The following is a 22491-nucleotide window of genomic DNA, read 5'->3' on the forward strand; positions in this document are numbered from 1 at the left end:
ATAGGCCAAATGTTCACAAATGGGACTCAATTATTTTCGGATATCTGGTTGGCATGTGCAAATTAGACCAAAGGGTCTGTTTCCATGCTGTCCAACTCTGTGACTATATAATAACACTCAAGAAACTTGACACCATCCAAGACAAGCTAGTCCAAGTGTTTTGCACCTCATCCATCACTTTACACACTCACTTTCTGCACCATCAGTGCCCAGTAGCAGCAGTTAGACCACCTATAAGATGTGCTGTGGTCACTCACCAAGGCTCCTACAACATCATTCTCCAAACCCGTGACCTCTACCATCTAGAAGGACAGGGTAGCCGGGAACACCATCCCCTGCAAGCTTCCCTGCAAGCCACTCACCATCCTGATTTGGAAATATATCGCTGTCCCTTCACTGCCGCTGGGTCAAAATCCTAGAATTCCCTCCCTAATGGCAAATGGATAGCAGCAGTTAAATAGGCAGCTCAGCACCCCCTACTGAGGACAACTGGAGCTGGGTAATAAAATGCCGACTCAGCCAGTCAATTAACTGCCAATAATTGCGTGTCTGCGTTTAACACAAAGAGTGGAAGCACAGCGGGCACCACAGCTTTCGTAGCTGGCTTTAGTAGAGGGCTACAAGCTGTGGGGATGCCCATCCTTGTGCTGAGCCAGCTAGATTCTGAAGCTAAACTCCCTTGGATTGTTTCATGGAGCCAGTGAAACAAAAGGCCCAATTGCCTGGAACCTGCTGACTATACTGGAGAGGTTTAACACAGTGGGAGATGTAAATTACAGAAAATTGCAGCGCAGTAGGAGGCCCCTTTGAAAGGCAGTCAAACTGAATCCCATCTACCAGTCTTTTCTTCCATAGCCCTACCAAGTTTGTCATCCTCAATTAACTGTCGAACTTTCCTTTCAAATTATGGAATCAACTTCCATCCCGTCTTCAGATCAAGCAGTCCAGATCCTAACAGCTATTCAGCCAAATGATAATTTATTTCCTGATCACTCCTCAGGATCTGTTGCCATTGATCATTAATGATCTCTAATTATGGACCCACTTGCTTGAGTACGGTGTAGTTTTGGCAGTAGATTCGATGGGTTGAAAGACCTCATCTGAACTGTGCACTTCTATGATTCTAGGGCATCTTTTCTCCCCCTCTTGCTGCTCAGTGGGTAGCACAGGTGCCCCACAGCACTAAGGACCTGGGTTCAATTCCAGCCTCAGGTGACTGTCTGTGTGGAGTTTACATGTTCTCTGTGTGTCTGCAGATCAGGTGGATTAGCCCTGGGAAATGCAGGGTAAGGGGGCGGGTGTGGATTTGATGGACTGAATGGCTTGCTTTCACTCTGTTGGGATTCTTCGATGCTGTATTAAAACTGCCTGTCCTCTTGAAAGGATATGGTCAGAGGTCACATGACACCAGGTTATAGCGCAAAGGTTTATTTGAAATCACAAACTTTCAAAGCGCTGCTCCTTCAGCAGGTGTGCCTACGTGCTTCCCTTCACTTCACCTGACAAAGGGGCTATGCTCCAAAAGCTTGTGATTTCAAATAAACCTGTTGGACTATAACCTGGTGTCGTGTGACTTCTGACCTTATCCAACACTGACACTTCCACATCATCAAAAAGATATATAAGACCACCTCTTAATCTTATATGTTCTGAGGCAAAAATCCTATTTTTCTATCCTTCCTGTTAAGTGAGATTGCTCAGCCCTGGTAAATAAAACAAAGAACTCGGGAAGGTTGAAATCTGAAACAGAAACAGAAAATGCTGAAGAAACTCAGCAGATCTGGCAGCATCTGGGGAGAGAGAGCACAGATAATGTTTCAAGTCCAGTGACTCTTCTTCAGAACTGTAACTCAAATCGTTGACTCTGTTTCTCTCTCTCCACAGATGCTGCCAGACCTGCTGTGTTTCTTCAGAAATGAGCAGGCACAGAACACATTTTCAATTAAACAAAGAACTGTGGATACTGGAAATCTGAAACAAGAACAAAAATTGCTGGAGAAACAGCGTTGAAGAAGGGTCACTGGACCCGAAAGATTAACTCTGCTTTCACTCCACAGATGCTCCCAGCCCCGCTTAGTTTCTCCAGCAATTTCTGTTTCTGAGCAGTTTCAAAGACCAGTATCAAAGCTGCCCAACACCCTGTCCAACATGCAGTGCCATACACCAGGAAGTGAACAATAATGCAAGGTGCAAAAATTCTTTTGTTCTGAAACTATATCAGGCTAGCATCACTGACACTACAGAGCTCTTAATCATGGTTAGGGAGAGAAATAGAGGCTAACACATTCACTTTAAATGCAGAAAATGGCAGCAATTTGTGTTTTTCTTTCAACTTTCCATTACTAGAAAGTTTACATTTTCTCTGAAGTGTGGGGCCCAGAAATGTCCACCACAAAACTCCATCAGAGGAGAAACTTTTCTCTAGCATCGTCAAGTTGTTATGCTTATTGTCACATTTTTAACTGTAATATTTAAAATGAATTTATTCTAAGGCATGGGCTTCATTAAAAACAACAAAGGTTACTGACTATCCCCCACTTGCTATTGAGAAGGTTCTTGAAGCACTCCAGTCCCTGTTGTAACGGTACACCCATAGTGCAGTTCACTGAACCACAGTATTGTTATGGCATGGAAGGAGACCATTGTGCACTGGCCTGTTAGACAAGAGTCATTACCCAGTGCCCGTCTCCTGCTTTCTCCCCAAATCTTTACACACTATTTCTGTCTAAATAATCATCCAGAGCCCCTCTTGAATGCCTCAATTGGACATGCCTCCACCACTTTCCAGGCAGTGCATTCCAGTGAAAAGGTTTTCACTAACTTCACCCTCGCTTCGTTAGCACATCGCTTTAAATCTATGCCCTCCAGTTCATGTTCCTTTTACGAGCTGAAACACTTTCTCTCTCTCTAACTTTCTCTAACTTTATCAAATCTCCTCTCAGCCCTTCTTCTCTCCAAGGAGAACAGTCTCAACTTCTTCAATCTATCACTATTCCAGACCCCTGGTACCATTCTTGCAAATAGCTTCTGCACTCTCAGGAGGATAGGGAAGTTGTTGCTGTGGTTGTCATGTTCCAAGATTTTGACACAACAGCAACTATAGGAAAACCGATACATTCCCAAGCTGAACAGGAATGTGGCTTGGATAGGAACTTAGAAATTGAGCTGTTCTCATGCGCTTGAGAACAGAGCAGAGCAAAGGGACTAATTGGAAAGCTTTTAAAGAACTGGAATTCTTACAATGGGCTGAATGGCCTCCTGCTGTGCCGTAGAATTCTGAGTTGGGGGGCGGGAGCAGAGGGAGTGGACAGCTAGACAAAAAAATAAAATCGCTTCTCCGAATCCTTTCATAGACCCTTTTCTAAAAGGGATTAATTCCTTTGGCCTCGGTTCTCCAAACCCATCATTAACCTGGAACCGCGCTTCTGAGAAAGTTACGTACAATTTGGCAGGCACTCTGTTACTGAGGCAAAAAGGGGGTATTAGTTTAGCTCAGCTGGCAGGCACTTGCTTTGCAAAGCAGCTTAATACCAACAGCATGGGTTCAATTCCCATCACAAGCTTAGGTTACCAGAAGGACTTGCCTTCTCAACCTCTTCCCTTGCCTGAGGTATGATGGTCCTCAGGTTAAATCACCACCAGCTTTATTCTCCCTCTCCTCTCTAATGAGAAAGCTACCCTATGGTCTGATAAGACTATAGCAACAGAAATTGCACTGAGGCAAAAATAGAATACAACTGCCAAAGTCAGGTTAGATCCTCAAGTGAGTGGGTCCCGGGAAAATATCCCAAGTCAGAAAAGAATTATTTTATTCTCTGCAGAAATTGCTGGTCGCAGCAAAATGTAACAAGCAGTTAAGAGTTATACAACCTAATCCATCTTCCACATCAGCAGTCTTCATTCAGTCCAAAGAAAGAGAGATATTGACACTTCATCATTTTAAAAAACATTGCAAAAGAACAAGATGGATGGTGAGTAGAATTTGTATTTTAACTCAGTGAGTTGTGGAACATGCTGCTTGAAAGTGCAGAGGATGCAGATTCAACAGACTTTCAAAAAGTCAATTGCATCAATAGTTGAAAAGGAGATGTTTGCAAGACTCTAGGGAAAGACTAGGTCTTTTGGCGCAGAGTCACTTGGCACAGCTCTTTCTCAAACCAGGAACCATAGCTCAGGGCTCAAATGGATCCTGTACCAAATTACTTTAGGAGGCACAATAATCCCCTCTCTACAAGAAGGGACAATAATTGGGCAAGTTGGCCCTGGAGAGATACTCACCCCCTTAGACCATAGTACCAGCAGAATTAGGCCATTTGACCCATTGAGGGTAGACAGTGCAGTGAAGAAGGTGTTTGGTACGCTTGCCTTTATTGGTCACTGCATTGAGTGTTGGAGTTGGGAGTTCATGTTGCAGCTATACAGGACATTGGTTAGGCCACTTTTGGAATACTGCATTCAGTTCTGGTCTCCCTGCTGTAGGAAGGGTGTTGTTAAACTGGAGAGAGTGCAGACAAGATTTACAAGGATGTTGTTGGGACTGGAGGGTTTGAGATACAGGGAGAGGCTGAATAGGCTGGGGCTATTTTCCCTGGAGCGTCAGAGACTGAGGGGTGACCTTATAGAGATTTGTAAATTCATGAGGGGCATTGATAGGGTGATTAGTCAATGTCTTTTTCCTAGGGTAGGGAAATCCAAAACGAGAGGACAAGGTTTAAGTTGAGGGGGAGGAAAGATTTTAAAAAGGTTCTAAGGGGCAACTTTTTCATGCAGAGGGTGGTGCGTGTATGGAATGAGCTGCCAGAGGAAGTGGTGGAGGCCGGTACAATTACAACATTTAAAAGGCCTCCCCGCTTTAGGAAAGATGTTGTGAAACTTGAAAGCGTTCAGAAAAGATTTACAAGGATGCTGCTGGGGTTGGAGGGTTTGAGCTATAGGGAGGGGCTGAATAGACTGGGACTGTTTTCCACAGAGCGTTAGAGGCTGAGGGGTGACCTAATGTAAATTTATAAAATCATGAGAGGCATGGAGAGGGTGAATAACCAAGGTCTTTTCCCCAGGGTAAGAGAGTCCAAAACTAGAGGGCACAGATTTTAGATGAGAAGGAAAAGATTTAAAAGGGACCTAAGGGACAACTTTTTCACACAGAGGGTGGTGCGTGTATAGAATGAGCTGCCAGAGGAAGTGGTGGAGGCTGGTACAATTACAACATTTAAAAGGCATCTGAATGGGTGCATGAATAGGAAGGGTTTAGAGGGATATGGGACAAATACTGGCGAATAGGACTAGATTAATGTAGTATATCTGGTGGGCATGGATGAGTTGGACCGAAGGGTCTGTTTCTGTGTTGTGTGATTCTATGACCCTATGAGTCTGCTCCACCATTCGATCATGGTTGATATGTTTCTCAACCCTATTTTCCTGCCTTCTCCCTGTGACCTTTGATCCCGTTACTCATCGAAAACCTCTGTCTTAAAGACACTCAATGACTTGACTGCCACAGCCTTCTGTGACAATGAGTTCCATACAGTCACCACCCTCTGGCTGAAAAAAATTCTCCTGATCTCAGATCCAAAGGGTGATCCCTTTGCTCTGAGGCTGTTCCCTTGGGTCTGAGTCTCTCCTATTAGTGGAAACATCTTCTCCAAGTCCACTCTACCCAGGATACCCTCCTTGCCACATTAGGTTCTGGGTGAGAGGTCCATGGGTGACCTCCTTGGCCCACCATCAATCAAAGCCCATAACTGGTCAATTAATGCCCACTTTAGGACCTCAAAGTGCTACCTCTCCAGTCACCTGGCACCCCGGTTGGTGAGAAAGATGATGCGTTTCCTGACTAAGAAACAGTGGCACAAACACAGAGAGTGCTGGAGCAACATCTGTGGAGACCGGAACGGAGTCAATACTTCCAGTCCAATATTAAGACTGAGAGAGATAAATCAATTCTTGATCAGTGGGGGAATCAAAGGTTATGGGGAAAACACTGTGAAGAATGTCAAATCAGTCATAATCCTATTGATGGTGGATCAGGCTTGAGGGGCTGAATGGCATACTGTTTCTTACAGCATTATGGACTGTTCATCACAACACGAAGGAAAGCTGCCTGATGGGATCTCCAAAGGACTAGACCTGAGCCAGTGGGATTTAAGTCCAAAGGAGAACTTTGACGTGTTGGCTGGGTCACTGTGCCTTAATCATTTCTGGTGTGTTGAGACAATGTGGCCCCTACATTTATATTCTCACTACATAATCTCCTGGTGGTTTGATGCAACTGATTGGCTTGCATGCCAGTTTCAGAGGGTGGATGAGAGTCATTCACATTGCTGTAGGTTTGGAGTCATGTGTTGGTTAGATATCTGTATGAATGGACATTGCCGTGCATGCTGATGTTTATTTAAAGACAGCAGACTTCCTGCTTTAAAGTTTTGCAGCCTCACCCTGCTAATATCCCATATTATGGATCTTTTCCAATGTTTACACAGATGTATCCAGTTGTTTGTAAAATCTCTGTGGAAACATTCATCGGTCTTGAGAGCCAGTAGTTTATGTAAATTGCTGAGCCCTGCAGAGGACAATGCTCCCTGAATGTCATAGGGGCTTGATCCCTCAACCATGATCATTCCAGTGAGTTGCTGCTGAGTGAACAGCAATCAGCATCTTCCCACAGCTGCTTTGTACAGTCGCCGAGAAACGTAGGAGCAGGAGTAGGCCATTCAGCCCTTCAAGTCTGCTCCACCATTCAGCATGATCATGGCTGATCATCCAACTCAATCTCCTGTTCCTGCTTTCTCCCCATACACTTGTGGGATTTGCGTAGATAGGTGATAGCTTTCTTTTGTCGGTGCAGACTCGACGGGCCAAAGGGCCTCTTCTGTACTGGATGATTTTATGTCTCTATAACTATATTTAACTCCTTCTTCAAACATTAAATGTTTTGGCCTCAACCGCTTCCTGTGTCATACAGCCTCCTGGTTGAAGACATTTCCCCTTATTTCAGTGCCAGGTGGCACAGTGGCTCAGTGGTTAGCACTGCTGCCTCACTGCACCAGGGACCTGGGTTTGATTCTACCCCTGAGTGACTGTCTGTGTGGAGTCTGCATGTTCTCCCTGTGTCTGCGTGGGTTTCCTTCCACAGTCCAACAATGTGCAGGCTAGTTGGATTAGCCATGGCGGGTACAGTGGAGAGAGACAGAGGGTAGGGCAGTGTTGAAGAGAGGTAGCGCTGTTGAAGACAAAGGATCAGCTGTATAAATGATCCTATTATCCTACTCAAAGATGAACTGTGATGCGCCCCAGAATGGGACAACATTCCTCCCTCAATCACAAGAAACAGACTAGTTGGCCATTCATCTCATTTGGCATGTTGTCTGCCAATGTAATAATAGTGAATAACCTTGAAAATTAATTAATTGTTGTAATTTTCTTTGGAGGGTCATGAGATGTTATTTGTTTTTTCTCTTTCCTTTCAATTTATTTTGTTCATTTGTTGTCTTTTCTAAATCTTGAGTGGGTTAGAATCAAGACCAACTCTTCCATCTTCTAACCCCAATGTGTTCACATTTTGACATTACAGCTTCCCACGCCTCCATTTGTCTCTTCCTCTTGAAACCCTTCTTTCTTGCCTTATTACTTGTCAGCTTTTGGTCTGGCAACATCCCAACCTCAAATTCTAGCCATTGGTTTCATTTCCCTCTATGAGCTCCCTCCATCCCATCCCCCACCCTTGTAATCTCCTCTAGCTCTACAACCCTGAGATCACTGCATTCATAGAGGCAGAGGATCATAGAGGTCATGCCCTTCAGCCCATCATGTCCACACTGGTCAAAAACAATCCTTAACTATTCTAATTCCATTTTCCAGCACTTGCCCCATGGCCGTGTATGCCTTGGCACAGCAAGTGCACACCTAAATATGTCTTAAATGTTTATGAGGATTTCTGCCTCACTCACCTTTACAGCCAGTGAGTTCCAGATTCTCACCATCCTCTGGGTGAAGAAGTTTTTTACCTCGCACCTGTTCTAAACTTTCTGCCCCTTACCTAAAATCAATGGCGCGGTCATTGATCTCTCTGTCAAGGGGAAAAGTTTCTTCCTGTCTACCTTATCTCTGCCCCTCTTAATTTTAAACATTTCAAAACTCTTCCTCCAATTTGTCTTCAAAATTCATCCTCGTCCTGTTCCCCCTCCTCCCTACCCATCCCAGATTTTCGTCGTTCTAACATTGACAGCCATGCCTTGAGCTGCCTGGACTCTAAACTCTTGAATTCTGTACCTATCTGCTAAACTTTCCAACTTCTTTAAGGCATTCCTTGAAGCATTTTCATTGATCTAACCTCTTGGTCAAAAGTGCAAATATCTCCTCATGTAGCTGGGTGTCCATTGAGAATTCATCTTGAAAATAGCGTGCTCACTACACAAAGGCCACTACATAAATTCCAGTTCCCAATTATCTTTAGCAGGTTATGTTTCTCATCTTCACAGGCGGCCCTCACCATGGGCAACCTTTTAGAACTCTCAGTCACAAAAAAAAGTTTGGACTGTTTGTGTGGAACACAGTCCCAGAAGGTTCTAGTGAATGAGTCAATTGGTCTTTATCATTTTGGGAATGGTGGGGGTAGATGTTGATTTGAAATGTAAGGAAAAGGGGAAGAAGACAGTCAACAAGGATTAAAAGCATAGAGATGCCTTGGTTAAAACAATGGCACAGGGAGCTCGAGGGACCAAATCTACAAATGAAACGTCTTAATTGTGTAACGTTTTTATGAAAGCTCCTAACTTTTTTTTATTCTTCTATTGGATGTGGGCATCACTGGGATGGCATTCCTCATTGCTCTTGAACTGAGCAGCTTACAAGGCTGTTTTGGGGGCCAGTTCGAAGTCATCTCCTTGACATTGACCTGGAGTCACATGTAGGTCAGACTGGGTGATGATCCCAGATTTCCTTCCCTAAAGGCCATCCACAGACCAGATGGGTTTCCACATTAACCTGGTGACAGTTATCATGTTTGCCATTACTGAGACAAGTTTTCAATTCATTGAATTCAAATTCCACCCAGTGCTGTGATGGGATTCAAACTCATGTTCCCAGAGCAGTGGCCTGGGCCTCTGGATTACTGGCCCAGTGACATTATAACTATATAGCTACTCAACTCCCCCTCCCACCCCGTTAAATTGGCTCAGCGCCAGGGTTTGATTCCAGCCTTGGGTGACTATCTGTGTGGAGTTTGCATGTTCTCCCCGTGTATGTGTGGGTTTCCTCTGAGTACTCCGGTTTCCTCCCACAGTCCACACATGTGCGAGTTAGGGTGGATTGGCCATGCTAAATTACCCCATAGCATACAGGGATATGCAAGCTCGGTGGCTTAGCCAAGGGAAATGTGGGCTTACAGGGATAGGGGAGAGGGAGTGGGATGCTCTTCAGAGGGACTGTCTGGACTTGATGGGCTGAATGGCCTGCTTTCACACTGTAGGGATTCTATGATTCTATTGTGGCAGACCAGTTCAGATAAAGAAAGCTTAGTTTGAGAAAGGTGGTGAAATCATCAGTGATATTTTCAGTAGTGGTTTTGTCCAAATGACCAGACATTATCCATCACAAGATGGTACAAGATATAAACACGTAATCTGACAGAGCACTGTCCTGAGGTTAAGAGCCAGCCAATAGTACTTACTGTGATCATGTGAAAATACAAACAGGGATTGCTTTGTTAGCATTGAAACAACTTCTGCATAGCGTCCACTGTGTTCTCCTGCACCGTGTATGATCATCACTAACGCCCTGGAGGAATTAGAGGACATAAGAACTCAGCAATGGAACACCAGATATGAAATGTGTTGCAACGTTGTAATTAAGCCAGTTTCTGATCCATCTCGCCAAGTTTTCCTCAATTCCATGTGCTTTAACCTTCTTATTCAGTCTCCCATGTGGACCTTGTCAAAATCTTGTCAAGATCCATATAAACTACATCAACTGAGCTTTCCTCATTCACACTGATTTGATCACATTTTCAAAAAAATTCTAACCAATTTGTTAGGCATGACCTCCCTCTGACAAAGCCAAGCTGACTAAGCCTAATTAATGCATTCCTTTCCAAGTGGGTATTAATTCACTGCTTTAGAATTTTCTCCAATTAGCTTTTTTTTCCCTGAATTCCGTACCTACCTTCTCCTTTTTGAGAGTGAAGACTGAAGAGAAATATTCATTTACCATCCTTCCAATATCCTGCGGCTTCGCACACAGATGGTCCCCTTGGTCCCTAATGGGTCCTACTCTTTCCCTGGTTAACCTCTTCCCTTTAATGTACTTATAAAATATCTTAGGATTCTCACTAATCCTGTTTGCAAGTCCTTTCTCATGCCCCTGTTTTTGCTCTTCTAATTGATTTCTTAAGTTCCGTCTTGCACTTCATGTTTTCCTCTAGGGCCGCAGCTGAATTGCTCCCTTTGGACTTGCTAAAGGGTCTGTTCTTCTTCTGTATCTAGTCCTCAGTTGTCCTAGATATCCAAGGTTCTCTGAACTTATTGCTCCTACGCTTCCCTCCAAAGGGCACATGTTGGACCTGTATGCTACCCAGCTGCCCATTGCTCTGCTGTAGCCTTAACTGCAAGGAGCTGTTCCCAGTCTACTGTGGCCAGATCCCGCTTTATTTGAATTAAATTTGCCTTCCTCCAGTCCAAAGCCATCTTTTTCAGACCATCTTTATACCCGTCCTGAACAAATTTGAACTGTATCACGTTAGCTATTGCTAAAATGTTCCCCTACTGCCACATTGAACACTTAGAGCCATACAGTCATTGAAATATGCAGCATGGAAACAGACCCTTCGGTCAAACTCATCTATGCCAACCAGATATCCTAAATTAATCTAGTCCCATTTGCCAGCATTTGGCCCATATCCCTCTAAACCCTTCCTGTTCATATACCCATCCAGATGCCTTTTAAATGTTGTAATTGTACCAGCCTCCACCACTTCCTTTGGCAGTTTCTATTTCCTGCATTGAATACACAACTTGAATACACTGCTGAGGAAGTGTGTGTGCCAAGATTCCACTGGAGCAATGTTGTGCTGAAGAGGTTGTGGGGCTCTCTATGTCTGATGGGAAAGCTCTCACTTTGACGGCACATGGAGTTGGTTTGTGGCCATTCGCAGAGTCATAGAGTTGCACAGAACCTTCGGGTAAACTGGTCCATGCCGACCAGATATCCTAAATTAATCTAGTCCCATTTGCCAGCATTTGGCCTATATCCCTCTAAACCCTTCTTATTCATGTACCCATCCAAATGCTTTTAAATGTTGCAATTGTACCAGCCTCCACCAATTCCTCTGACAGCTCATTCCATACACGTACCACTCTGTGTGAAAAAATTACCCCTTAAGGCCCCTTTATGGCTTTCCCCTCTCACCTTAAACCTATGCCCTCTAGTTTTGGACTCCGTTACCCTGGGGAAAAGATCTTGACTATTCACCCTATCCATGTCCCTCATGATTTTATAAACTTCTATAAAGTCACCCCTCAGCCTCCAATGCTCCAGGGAAAATAGCCCCAGCCTATTCAGCCTCTCCCTATAGCTCAAACTCTCCAACCCCGACAACGTCCTTGTAAATCTTTTCTGAACCATTTCAAGTTTCACAACATCCTTCCTATAGCAGAGAGACCAGAATTGAACACAGTGTTCCAAAAGTGGCCTAACCAATGTCCTGTACAGCTGCAACATGATCTCCCAACTCCTATACGCAATGCACTGACCAATAAAGGCAAGCGTACCAAACGCCTTCTTCACTGCCCTGCCTACCTGCGATTCTACTTTCAATGAACTATGAACCTGCATTCCAAAGTCTCTGTTCAGCAACACTCCCCAGGACCTTACCATTAAGTGTACAGGTCCTGCCCTGATTTGCCTTTCCAAAATGCAGCACCTCACTTTTATATAAATTAAACTTATCTGGCTTCTTTCCCCAGAACCAGATCCAGCACTGCACCGTCCCTTGTTGGGCCTTCTAGTTATTGATACAGAAAACTCCCCTGGATACATTTGAAGAAATCCACCCCCTCTAAACCCTTAACTATGACTATCCCAATTTATGTTGGGAAAGTTGAAATCTCCAAGTATAATTACCTGATTATTACTCTTACAAACCTCTGTGAACTGTAAGGGCCTTTAACACACTCTCAGCAAAGTATCTGACCCTCTTAACATTCCTAAGTTTGATCCATACAGCCTCATTTGATGTCCTTTCCAAGATATCATTTCTCCTTGTTGCAGTAGTTGACTCCTTAATTAATAGTGCTACACCACCACCCTTTTACACCCTCCTCTGTCTTGCCTAAAGATCATATACCCCAGAATGTTGAGTTGCCAGTCCAGCCCTTCCCTCAACCATGTTTCTATGCTGGCAACAATATCATACTTCTACAGGACCATCCACAACATTAACTCATCAGTCGTACCTATTATACCCCTAGCATTAAAGTAAAGACCATCCAGCTTTACTCTCTTGACACTCAACATAGCTGATCTCACTTTCATTTGCTTCCTTTGCTGTAGCATGATATGTCTCTGTTTCATCGAAATTCTGTGTCCCCTCCCCCTGCCAGACTAGTTTAAACTCCCCCCAACAGCACTAGCAAACCTACCTGCAAGGATGTTGGTCCCAATGTGGCTCAGGGGCAGACTGTCCCATTTGTGCATGTCCCACCTTCCCCAAAAATGGTCCCAGTGATTTAAAACCCTCCCTCTTGCACCAACCCTTGAGCCACGCATTCATCTGTCCTATTTTCTTATTTCTAAACTTGCTAGCACATGGTGCCAGGAGTAATCCAGAGATTACGACCATTGAGGTCCTGCTTCTTAATCTTAGGATTTGGGCCCTAGAATTTTTTTAAAGGATCTGTTCACAATGGGAGATAGGGTGAATTGTTTTTTTTCTGAAGAAGGGTCTAGGCCCGAAACGTCAGCCTTCCTGCTCCTCTGATGCTGCTTGGCCTGCTGTGTTCATCCAGCTCTACACCTTGTTATCTAGGGTGAATTGACTTTTCTTTCGAGAATATTGCTAGTAGTTCTATCTAGAACATTGTTGACTGCTTTAAAATGTTGTGGGATGTCTCACGTGGAATTAGTCACAGCTGTCAAGATGTAAACAGAGTTTTCGGAGCAGGCTGTTGGATGTGAATTAGCCTGAATCCTTCTGCATGAGATGGAAGCTTTTAATAAAATTGTTTCTTTTCTCAGCCTCTTCAGTCACAAGGCATCAGCCTGACAGGGACAAGTCTCTAGGAAGAATTCCATAATTGTAACAACATTGAGTTAGCAAACAGGGCAAGATTGGCACTAGATAATCGAACTGTGCAGTACAGCCAGCAAAAGTACAATGGGCCAAAAGGACTCCTTCTGCATTGTAATAATTGTATGATTCTATGAAGTGCATGACCTATTGAGTGTCTTCTTCACTTGTTAATGCATCTTGTTTCAACTATATTTTCTGACAACGCATTCTGCAACCTCCTGACTCTCGAAGTGAGAATGATTGAGATATATTGATGAAAGGTAATTGATCTGAATCATTAACTCTGTTTCTCTGTCCATAGACATTGCCAGACTGGCTGAGTGTTTCCAATATTTTTATTGCAGAGTTCCAACACCAGACAGGAAAAAAGCTGGTGATGAGATCGTTCACAATGTTTAACATTGGAAAATACTTTCCTCCACTTCTTAATATCAGTGAATTATAGATTGAGTTCTTTGACAAGGTGACACAGGCAGTGGATGAGGGTAGGGGTGTGGATGTTGTATATTTGGACTTTCGGAAAGCATTTGATACAGTGCCAGATGGCAGGTTGGTTAGCAAGTTAGAATTGTTTGGGATTGATGGGTTCTTGTCAGCATGGATTGAAAGTTGGCTAAAAGATTGGAAACAGAGGGTAGGTACAGATAGGCCTTTCTCAGATTGGAGATGAGTTGGAAGTGGCGTTCCCCAGGGATCAGTGTTGGAACCCTTGCTTTTTCTGATTTATATAAATGATTTGGAGATGGGTGTTGAGGGCAAAATCTCTGAATCTGCAGATGATACTAAGCCAGGGAGAATAGTGAATTGTGAGGATGATGTTGAGCGACTTCAGAGGGACATTGACAAGTTGGCCAAATGGGCGGAGACCTGGCAGATGAATTTTAATGCAGAGAAATGTGAGGTAATCTAGGTTGGTAGAAGAAACATGGAGAGACAATACAGGCTCAGTGGTACAACTCTGAGGTGAGCACAGGAGCAGAGGGACCTTAGGGTTCACATTGCAAGCTCTCTGAAGGTGGCCAGGCAAAGTTGAAACTGTCGTCAAGAAGGTTTATAGGATCCTTGCGTTTGTGAATAGAGTCATAGACTATAAAAGCAAGGAGGTGCTACACCTCTACAAATCATCGGTCTGGCCACATTTGGAGTATTATGTTCAGTTCTGGGTACCTTATTTAAGGAAGGATGTCAAAGCCACAGAGAGCGTTCAAAGGAGATTTACTAGAATGATACCGGGAATTAAGGATTTTAGATAGAAGGAAAGATTGGAGAAACGAGCTTATTCTCCTTGGAGCAGAGAAGATTAAGACGTGGCCTTATTGAGGTGATCAAAATTATCAACAATTTTGACAGGGTAAAGAAGGATATTCTTTAGTTGGTATGTCAATAACTAGGAGGGGGTCACAACTTCGGGCGTGTCAGTAACAAGAGCTAAGACTGGAATGAGGAGAAACATCTCTTTTCAGAGGAAGGGTCACTAGACCTGAAAATTTAACTCTGTTTTCTCCTTCACAGATGCTGTCGGACCTGCTGAGCTTTTCCAGCAACTTCTGTTTTTGTTCCTGATCTCTTTTCAGAGAGTAGCTGGGATTTGGAATGCGCTGCCTGGGAGATTGGTGGAAGTGAATTCCATAGGAGGTTTCAAAGGAGAGTTGGAACGGGATGATTTTAGGGGGCAATGGTGACAGGGTTACAGCGTGGCCTAGCTGGGTAGCTCTTTTGGACACCAGTACAGACACAATGGGTGAAATGGCCTTGTTCTGTCCTTTAAAATTCTGTGATTCTACCTGCAGTTAAATGGTGAGAAAAATCTTTTCTATATTCACCATTTTCTACTAATAGTAGAAAGTAATAAATAAATTATGCCCCGTAATATTCGGAATCTGGTGCAATCCATTGGGGCTTGATTCCTGCCTCTGATTCCCTTCCTTTCAATCTTCACCATTGACCCTGCGTCTGTCCGAGGTTTTAGCTGGTTGTAGAAATGAGTAACTGAGCGTCACAGATCCCCAGTCAGTGCTGAGTCTGGGTCACTACCTTGCTCTCCTGGGCCCTGAGTCACCCCCCTGCTCTCAATTACTGCCCTGGGATATCAGCGGGACGGTGTGAGCGTACACTGGGTGGGGTTGGGGGGGCACCTTTAAACATCAGGAAAGGTCACTCAGGCAATAAGGTGGAGGGCACTGTGCCCCTGGGAGCCCCATCTGAAGCGAGGAGTGAATGGGTTCAGCAGAGAAAAGGGCGAGAGAGGGAAACTTGGCAGAGAACGGGAGGAACAAGAAACAATCGAGCTGCTAGATTTGGCTGCAATCCCAGCTTTTGAGGGTGTTGTTTTCTGCCATTTACTAAGCAAATGAATACAATCTAATGCTGGGCTCTCAACATCATTTGTAGTGTGTAGTCTAGAAAGCACTTTACATTTCTATAGCGACTTAAGGATGTCCCAAAATGCTCAGCAGTCAGAAAAATCCTTTTAGAGCGTAGTTCGCTTTGCAATGTAAGAAACGTGACAGTCAACTTGTGCACAGGATCCCACACACAAGGAATGTAATAAATAGCCAGGTAATTTCTGACTGATGACAGTTGAGGGATAGATGTGAGCCAGGGTATTGACAGATATACTTCAAAATAGTGGTCATAGATAGCAGGCAGAGCCTTAGTTTCATATCGCTCTGCCAAAAGACAGCACGTCTGATTGTGCAGCACTCCCTTGGCAATACTTGGGCATTTTTGGCTCAGATCCCTGTCATAGGTCAACAAGTGATATCATCAGGAGCGTTGGAATCTGACTCGGAAGCTGTCCAAATTATAGCTTGTAGCAAAGTGCTTACAAAAGAAGGTGGTTTCACAATGTTCCTCTGCTGATAAGAGAAGACAAGCACCAGCTGTACTGACTGTAGCAACTTTTTAACAGAATAGGACAAGGTGGTTTGCTCTGTGGGGATGGGACAATTGGACTCTGGCCAGAAGCTGAGAATAGAGTCAGGGAAGTTCACCAAAGACATGGCTGAACAGTTACACTTCAAGGAGCTTTTGAAGATGATGAAAAATGGAACAACCCCAGACTGAAAATTCCAAATAGCTTCACCACAAACGCTGGTGAAACCCTTGAGGTTGGTTGGGGTGGCGGGGCGGGGTGGGGGGCGCGGGGGATGCAGTGGAGTGAAGGAGCCTCAGCCCAGTGCCAAATGGAACCCTCAACATTTTAACGTCAATGAGCCAGTGAGCAAGGGAAGACTGGAAAGCAAAGAGGTGGAGGAAACAAGCAGGAGAAAGATGCAGAGAGAGTGAGAGCTGCAGATGAGGGGAGTGTGAAGTATATGGGGGATAGAGGAAAAGGAATATGATATGAGAATACGGACATGAGAAATGCAGGGGGAGAGGCGCATAACAGGGAGAAGTGGAAGCCATGCAGAGAGGGGCAAAGAATCTCAACTCTTACACCTTACTCAGGAGAAGTGGAGAAAGAGAAATGGAAACAGAAAGACATAGTGAAACACAATGGAGGGAGAGGCAGAAGTGATCGAAAAAAAGTGGCTAAGACCTCAGGATATTTGATATTGATTGATTGCAGTCACATATACTGAGATACAGTGAAAAGTGTTGTTTTGCCTGCTGTACAGGCTGATCTTACCATACAAAGTGTATCAGGGTAGAAGAAAGAGTGCAGAATACAGTGTTACAGCTGCAGAAAAGGCACAGAGAGAGAGAGATCAACATTAACATTTGAGAGGTCCGTTCAAAAGTCTTACAAGACAGGGGGAGAAGCTGTTCTTGAATTTATTCATACTTGTATTCAAACTTTTCTATCTATATTAGGGAAGCCTCAGACAGAAAGAATTGAAGAAAGAAAAACAAGAAACTGAAATAGTCAGAGGCAGCAAAACACAATGCAGGATTTTGAGAGAGATAGCAGTTGAGGGGGAGATGGGAAAGAAATGTCAGCTTTATAGAAACAAAGAGACTGTCATATCAGAAACAGAGACAAAGACGGAAAAGCCTTGTTGCAGAAAGTGATACAGTGAAAATTGAGATCGGTGATACAAATGTGGTTTATAGAATATTTCCTAAGCATATTCCATTCTGTTTACTCACTAGCCTCCCCACGTATTCCTGTTTACAAACCCATGACATTAAAACCTCACCAGTTTAATTTTTTCCATATATTTCCCTCTTACATGCATAAAGCTGAGTAGGTCCTTACGACAACACTAGGAACCACAAGGTAATGTGTTAGGAAATGTATTAGAAACACCTATTTAATTACACTGATCTCCACAATTAGATCCCCTACTCCATCTCTCATCCTACGCCAATATCTTAATTCCATCTTGTAATCTCTTGCTTCCTCCATTGTCACAGCTTTGGGGAGGTGGTGGTGTGCTGGTATTGTCACTAGTTGCAGGGTCCAGAGGCTCAGACTACTGCTGTGAGGGCATAGGTCCAAATCTCATCGCAGTCAGCGAAATTTGAGTTCACGTCAATAAATCTGGGGTTAAAAGCTGAAATAACTCCACAGAGGCCAGTATCCCATCACCAGGTCACCCTTTATTTACACATGGGGAGTCCTTGACACTGATCCAGTTCCCTCAGAACCAGCTCTCAGCGTGAGCAGGATGTCTGACACTCCTGTTCTTATCTGTCAGCCAGGGCTCCCTGATTGGACCAGATTAACAGCCCCAATCAGGGAAATCATATTCTATGAGGTCCAGCTGGCTGACCTCAGTAATAGCGACCATAGCAGTGTTATTAAAACGCAACTGTTTCACCAGTACACTGAACATTTTCAAAAAGGAGTTAGATATCATATGAAAGGGATCAAAGGGCTTTGGAGAGAAAGCAGGAGCACAGGACTGAGTTGGATGATCAGCCATCATTGCATGGAATGGTGATGCAGACACAAACGGATGAATGGCCTACTCCTGCTCCTATTTTCTATGTTTCTATGTCGTTAAGGCTGCCTCCCCAGGTTGGAGAGTCTAGAACAAGGGGCCATAGTTTAGTTTCAGGATTAAGAGATTGACCCAATTAGAAATTAAATGAAGAATTTCCTCACTCTGAAGATTACGAATATTTGGAATTCTCTCCTGCAGCGAACTGTAGCCAATGAGATTTTTAGGCACTAAAGCAACAAAGGGTTACAGCAAGAAGTTGGGACTGATCCTATTGAATGGTAGAGTAGGTTGAGGGTCAGAATGGCCCATATCTGCTCTAATATCTGTTGTCTATAACCTGCCCTTCTCCCCAGATTGTTTATGCTGTGACAGCTGTGGAGAAACAGCCTTCATGGGGACAGTACAAGGAACATTGATGTTGAGGGAGATCACAGTGAATGTGGAGTTAATTTTGTATTTTAATTCCCCTGCCCTGAAGAAAGGGATGGGGAAGGTCAGAATGAAAATAAAAACACGACAGGGAATATCTGATTTATTTTCTGTTTCTTGACTCTTTGAAGTGAAATCAGAGCGTTCTCAGGGTAAGACTTTTACAGTCGATAAGAACCCAGTGAGGGGGCAGGTTACACAATGTTTCTTTGTCCTCTGGTGTTTAACTCCCAGCCAGTGTATTACATTAACGTACAGTGAGTCACTACTTCTGGAGTTCCTTGATCGAACACTTTTCAGATTGTGCTGACTGCTGCTCTATTGTTGCGCTGTCAGTTTTATCAATAAAATCTCTTGGCTGTTCAATTTCAATGAATCCACCCACAGCCAACAACATTCTTTGGTATTTTTTTTTAACTGAAAATTAAACTTAAAGTCCTTTAACTTGCATGTTGCAGCCTGCCATTTTCTAGCCTTCACATCAGCTTTTGTGTCCGTGCCAATTCTTTTTTTATCTTGACTATCTCGTCAAACAGCAAAGGCTTACCTCTCTTAGAATTCGTGTATGTGTGTACAGAGGAAAGAGGAATGTGTTGAGATATTGAACAATTCTGAACCAACAAAAGTATAGGAATGATAGCATTCACATTGGTGACTCCTTGATCAATCAGACCCAAACAATCAGCACCCCTTTTATGATTGGTTGGCTCGCCGAGCTGGTTCGTTGTTCCGCAGATGTTTCATTACCCTGCTGGGTAACATCATCAGAGCAGTCTCCAATGAAGCAGTGTTGTGTTTTCCTGCCTGTTATTTAAACTCTGTGTCCGTTGAGCTGGGTTACCTCACTTCTGGTTTTCCTTTGCAATGGGTTACCTCACTTCTGGTTTTCCTTTGCAATGGAGTATATATAGGGTCTAGCTCTATATGTTTGTTAATGATCTTCTTAGTGGAAAACCAGAGTTTAAATAACAGGCAGGAAAACACAACAGCGCTTTATCGGAGGCTGCACTAATGATGTTACCCAGCAGGGTAATGAAACGTCTGCAGAACAGCGAACCAGTTCGGCGAGCCAACTAACCACAACCCGAGCTACAAATCTACTCAAAAACCTTAAAGCACCCCTTTTGCTCTGACACTATAAATTGCTGTTCCCTTTGAAATTTGGCATTCTTGCATCTGTCCTGATGTGAAACATTGACAGCATGCCTCTTTTCTTAGCAACTCTCTTAGAATCAGAGGGGTACATTTTATGCGCTCCCAGGAGGTGGTATCACAGTGGATTTATAGGGGAAAGGGCACAGGTAGAATTACGGGGAGCTGGGTGGAATTGGCTGATGTAGGTAGAAATCGAGTGAACGGTCATCGACCTGAAAAGTTTGTTTGTCTCCACAGATGCTCTCTAAGCATGGATGGCACAGTGGCTTAGTGTTGCCTTACAGCACTAGGGTCTTGGGTTCATTTCCAGCCTTGGGTGACCGTCTGTGTGGTGTTTGCACATTCTTCTCCTGTCTGCATGGGTTTCCTCCCACAGAACTAAGATATGCAGGCTAGGTGGATTGGCTGTACTAAATTGCCCATAATGTCCAGGGATGTGTAGGCTAGGTGGGTTAGCCATGGGAAATGCAGGAATATAGGGTGAGGGGGGAATGGGTCTGGATTGGATGTTCTTTGGAGGGTCAGTGTGGACTTGATGGGCTGAAAGACCTGCTTGAACACTGTAGGAATTCTACATTTGTGACCCAGGAGAGTAACTCACTTGGTCATACTTTGCTGCCTTTTCCTTGTAACCCTTCAATTTATTTTTCGCTTCAGATAATTATTGAATCCTCTTTTGAATGCTGTCTCGATTGAACCTCAATTCCACCACACTCTCGGGCACTACATTCCAGATCTAAACCACTCGCTGCATCATAGCCACCGCTGGTTATTTTGCCAATTACCTCAAAGCTATGCCCTTCCCACCAAATGGAACAGCTTCTTCCCATCCACTCTGTCCAGACCCCAATGGTTTGAAAGTCTCTGACAAGTCTACATGCTGACAGCACCAATTTCTCCAATCTATCAGATAAAAGAGGGTGCTAATGGCATCAGAGCAAAAGGCAAAGGGGATGCTAATGGTAATAGAGAAGGGATATAGATGAAGGTGTTAATAGTAGAATAGGACATTCACCAAATGAACTTCATCAAAGATCCTCAGACAGCATCTTCCAAACCCACTTCTATCTATAAGGACAAGGGCAGCATGAGAGCACCAGCACATACAAGTTCTCCTCCAAGCCACTCACCATCCTGACTTGGAAATATATCGCCATTCCTCCACTGGATCAAAATCCTGGGACTCTCTCCCTAACAGCACTGTGGGTCAACCCAGAACACAGGGACTGCAGTGGTTCAAGAAGGCAGTTCAAAACCACCTTCTCAATGGCAACTAGGGACACGCTATAAATGCTGGCCCAGCCACGGACACCCATGTGCCCATGAGAGAATATGAAAAGGCTCTGCTGGGAGTAAACCCATGAAATCAAAATGGAAGACAGGGTCCATGACCTGAACTTGTCCAACTTCATGTTGTGTCCTGAAGGTTGTAAAGTGTCTGAGCAGAAAATGAGGTGCTATTTCTTCAGCTTACTTTGGTCTCAATGGAGCTCTGCAGCAGGTCAGAAACATTACTGAAATGACTGAAATTACCTTTCACCTTTATACCATTGCTCCCTCCCCACTGTTGCCCATACACCCCTTCCTCCAGCCACCCACCACAGCTCACCTGCTCTTCACCATGAAAAAGGTGTGGGATCTTTACAAAGCTCAGCTGATGGGAATGAGAGCACTGTTTCCAATCTGGGCAAGATGTCAGGGCAGACTGGCACATCTGTGAAGCTCAGCTGTACAGCACAGATGTGGTTCAAATCTCAGATTCACTGAACTTTATCCAATCTTCAATAAACATTATTACACAGAGAGTGTTTTCGAAGAAATAGGTCAAGTGTGGTGTTAAATATTTTTAAAAGCAACATCTCCGTAACTGAATTCTAAGGCAATGACAAATGGTGGGTGTAATTTGTTTGGTACGTACAGCAGCCTGAGATGCTTGTGAATGGCATTAGCGTTAGGGAGTGTCAGTGCTGTGAGAGTAAATACTCAGCTACGAACAAGAAGGAAGCATTTACCCAGGTGGGGGTGGGTGCAGGTGAAGGCAATGCCATCTTCCTGACTCCACCTTGAGCGCATCTTCTTTTCGTTCATTCCTAGGATGTGGGCATCATTGGCTAGGGCAGCATTTATTGCCTAGAGGGCAGTGCAGAGTCAACCACATTACTGTGGGCCTGGAGTCACAGGTAGGCCAGACCAGGCAGGGACAGCAGATTTCCTTCCCCAAAGGGCATTAGTGACCCAGATGGGTTTTTCCCCTACAATCAACAACGGATTCATGGCTATCGTTAGATTCTTAATTCCAGTGGCAGGATTGAACCCAGGTCCCCAGAACATTACCTGGTCTCTGGATTAACAGTCCTGTGATAATACCACTAGGCCATAACCTCCCCATCTGCAGATGACCATCCTGTCTTGCCACCCATTGAGGTTCTTAAGTGGGCAATTGATGCCCAATGAAGACACTTATCCTGTGGCTGTTCCACACTGTCAGTCATCACCTTAACACAGTGGTGAAGTTTGTATGTTCCATCAAATCCTTGGAATGACATCCTTGGGAGTTCCTTGCACCCAGTAGAGCCGTCCATGGTGACAAGGTGATGGGGAAATAAATGCCACCCAAGGCCAACTGCAGAACAGGCGAGGGAAGAATGTATGACTCCGGGAAGACTGTAAGAGGCTGGAGTTACAAGGTGGGCCCTGACCATTACGGTTTAACATGTCACTGAAATCTGACCA

At 44.2% G+C, this 22491-nt stretch overlaps 1 protein-coding gene across 2 annotated transcripts in view; it reads right to left on the reverse strand.

The window, feature by feature from the left end:
- The window catches only part of mgll (monoglyceride lipase), a 77396-nt gene that overhangs the window by 48344 nt on the left and 6561 nt on the right, over positions 1-22491 (reverse strand). For both annotated transcript variants that reach the window (XM_020518492.2, XM_048606764.1), the window contains one exon: positions 9668-9774. In XM_020518492.2, coding sequence (XP_020374081.2) covers positions 9668-9774 — 107 coding nt within the window. The remainder of the gene's footprint in view (positions 1-9667; positions 9775-22491) is intronic.

The sequence above is a fragment of the Rhincodon typus genome, chromosome 16 (genome assembly GCF_021869965.1).
Source record: "Rhincodon typus isolate 14 chromosome 16, sRhiTyp1.1, whole genome shotgun sequence".
Taxonomy (NCBI): Eukaryota; Metazoa; Chordata; class Chondrichthyes; order Orectolobiformes; family Rhincodontidae; genus Rhincodon; species Rhincodon typus.